The sequence below is a fragment of the Apodemus sylvaticus genome, chromosome X, assembly GCF_947179515.1.
Source record: "Apodemus sylvaticus chromosome X, mApoSyl1.1, whole genome shotgun sequence".
In the NCBI taxonomy this organism is placed as follows: Eukaryota; Metazoa; Chordata; class Mammalia; order Rodentia; family Muridae; genus Apodemus; species Apodemus sylvaticus.
Genome location: NC_067495.1, coordinates 14,678,712 through 14,681,472, shown reverse-complemented (window position 1 = coordinate 14,681,472; position 2,761 = coordinate 14,678,712). Strand labels below are relative to the sequence as shown.

The window sequence follows — 2,761 nt, the reverse complement described above, 5'->3', positions numbered from 1 at the left end:
CTCCTCCCACGGGTACCTCTTTAATGTCTCCATCAATATGTATGCATGGGTCCTCCTGGACTCCCAGGTCCTTGGGCCTCTCCTCAGCGCCCTCTCAGGGCTCACCCTGCCCACCCGTGATGTATACCTCATTTACACTGCTGTATCCTTCTTCCTGAATTCATCAGTTATCCTGAAAGCCAGAAGGTGCCACCAGGCTTCACTGTTTCCACCTCTCCCTTCCCAATCCATATTTCTTTCATCGCTCTGTCCATCTTCCAGGGAGTCCCCCCCCCACACACACTCTTTGGCTTCCATCCACCTCTCTCTGTGTAGGCAGTCACCTCCTTCAGTCCCATCCTCCTCGCCCCATCTCCTGTTCTTTCTCCTCCTCCCCCCAAGAACAGACAGGCTAAGTCCCAGTCCATTTTTAGATGGCTGCTTATGATAGTAGCTCACTTCTCTCACAGGCTGGATTGACAGCTGTTCCATCCATCCGTGCTCCACAGACCAAACACACCCAGCAAAGTGCTTCAGACAGCATGCCATGCCCACAGAAGCCTGCATTCTTCAGGACAACTGGTATGCCTGCATTGAGCGCCAGACACACTGGAGACGAGCAGCCTGAGCACATCTAGAAATTACAACTTCAACTGTATTTCCAAAGAAATTACAACTTTATTTCTACAGCTGTGGCAGTGCCTTGACAATTTGCTAGAACTGCTTTACCAAGTCATAGACATAGATATGGAAATCATCTTCAAACTTAATGAAGTACACAGTGGGCTTGGCTTCAACCTGGTGAATGACCATTCCGACCCTCCTTGAGCCATCATCTTTGGTGTATTCCACATGTTTGCCTATCAGGCCATCCACAAGTTCCAGGTCGATGTCTAAGGGAGGGGGATCAATGAACCCTTCCATGATACGGAGGTCCCCCTCTTTAAAATCGTCTAGAAGCTGGTATACGTACAGCACGGGATCTCTCTCGTAAGTGATGTAAAAGCTACTATTTAACACTGGTGCTTGGCCCAGGACCATGCCTCTCCATTCCTCTTTAGAACCATGCTCACCCTCAAACCTGTGCACCACTGCTTTGCCAATTATGGCATGAGCAAGGCTGGCATCAGTGGCTTGAGATGTCACCTTGTCAGCAAGAACTTTTAGGGACAATACCCTGTCATCTGTTTGGAGTTCCAATCCATAGACACAGTCTACCCCATCATATTTCACCAGGTAGAGAGAGGGGTTTACAGGCACCTGATCCAGCACAGTACCCTTCCACTGTGTGATCGGACCATTGCCTTCCTTCCACTCATGGGAAATTCTGCAGCCCACTATGTTCCTTTGGGGCGGGACTGGAGATCTGCTCCTCTGCCTCTTCTGACCAGCTCTTTTCTTGTTCAGGTTTGTGCTTTCCATGTCCTCTTCTGCAGCTTTGCAGGTGAGCTGTGCTTCTGTTTCCAGGGTCCTGGAGGGCTCCAAGGCTGCAGTGTGAAAGGGGAGAGACACTTAACTGAGGGGGTAAATGGTGAAGCTCTCCAGTGAGTGCCTCTGTGCTTTTTCCTGGTCCCTAATTATAGGTGGCAGGAGCCTGAGGAAGAAGTTATAAACCTGGATGGGCTTCTGCTGTGAGGCTCTGTCTCTGGGGTTCCCTACACCCCTGGGAAGGAAGCCCTAGAGACAGGATGGTGGCTGTCCAAGAGAGTTAGGAATCCTCCAAGACAGGAATCAGCCACTCTGCTCAGCAGCTGGAGTCCTGTGCCCAGTGACTGGTGCTCAGCAGCCTGAGTCCCCTGCCCTGCCCCTGAAGGGATGGCTGCAAATCTGTTTGGAAGACAGGAAGAGCAGTAAAGCTCCTCTCCTCCCTCCCTCAGTGTCCTGAGTGTCCCTGCCTGTGGTCCCCAGTCCTACCTGCTGCTCCCTGTCCCCTCTGCTTTCCCTGGCTGCTTGGTAGTACCCATCCCTGGACTCCACAGAGCTCTTTCCAGAGCCTCCTTCTGGCTCAGGAGGACATCCCCAGTTCCTGCTGCTCACTGCAGATCCCCCCAACCCCTTCGCCTTCCCGTGGGAGCCTGTGCCCACCGCTACTCCGTTTCTCCAGCGGGGCTCCGTCCCATCACCCACCACTGCACTAGGGCGCCCACCTCCTAGCTGGCCCTTTCTGGCGCCCTGCCCCCAGGGATAGTGGCTACAGAAGGGGGCTTCTGACACCTTGTGGCCACCTCTGCTAAAAGCCTGAGTCGCAAGCTTCCAGCTCTGGGTGTGTGCTGGCCAGTACCGTGAAGGGAAAGATCCCCTGATGCCGGCAACAGTCGTCTGAGCGGGCAGCCTGGCCAGCGAAGTGCGGCGGGGCAAGCAAAGTGACCGTTGCTGGTGTCCTGGTGCTGCCTGTGGGCTCCCGGGTCCTTCTGCCAAGCTCTCTGGGAGATGGTTCCTCTGCCACCTGCAGATTCAGCCGAAGGCTTCAGCTGTAACTGTTCCCTCCCCTTTCCTGGAGACCAGCTTCCTGCCGGAAAGAAGTGTCCCCTCCTTACTACCTTCCCCCTCCCACTGTTTTAAAGTTCTGTTCCAGGAGATTCTCAGGGTGAACAATTAGTTCTGGCTCCTTTGCAAAACCATTTTCAACCTAGTCCAGAACCCTCCTTTTTTCTGCTATATTTATATTCTTTGGTTCCTTTCTTTAGTTTAAATCCTTTCAGTGACCCTTTCATCTGCTTTTCATCTTTCAGGAATTTGCTTTACAAACACAACACCCCTTGCCCCCAATACCAGGATGAAA

At 52.8% G+C, this 2,761-nt stretch overlaps 1 protein-coding gene across 1 annotated transcript; it reads right to left on the bottom strand.

Annotated features, from left to right (window-relative positions):
• Window positions 1-672: 672 nt before the first annotated feature.
• Window positions 673-2,403, bottom strand: LOC127674943 (spindlin-2-like). The gene is made up of 2 exons (XM_052170792.1): window positions 2,261-2,403; window positions 673-1,466 (listed from the first exon to the last, which is right to left on the bottom strand). Exon 2 carries the CDS (start codon window positions 1,399-1,401, stop codon window positions 694-696), a length of 708 nt encoding a protein of 235 aa, XP_052026752.1. The 5' UTR covers window positions 1,402-1,466; window positions 2,261-2,403; the 3' UTR covers window positions 673-693.
• Between the last annotated feature and the right edge of the window lie 358 nt (window positions 2,404-2,761).

Bases quoted from the DNA above. Each gene is read 5' to 3' on its own strand.
- LOC127674943 (XM_052170792.1), bottom strand. From the start codon at position 1,401: ATGGAAAGCACAAACCTGAACAAGAAAAGAGCTGGTCAGAAGAGGCAG.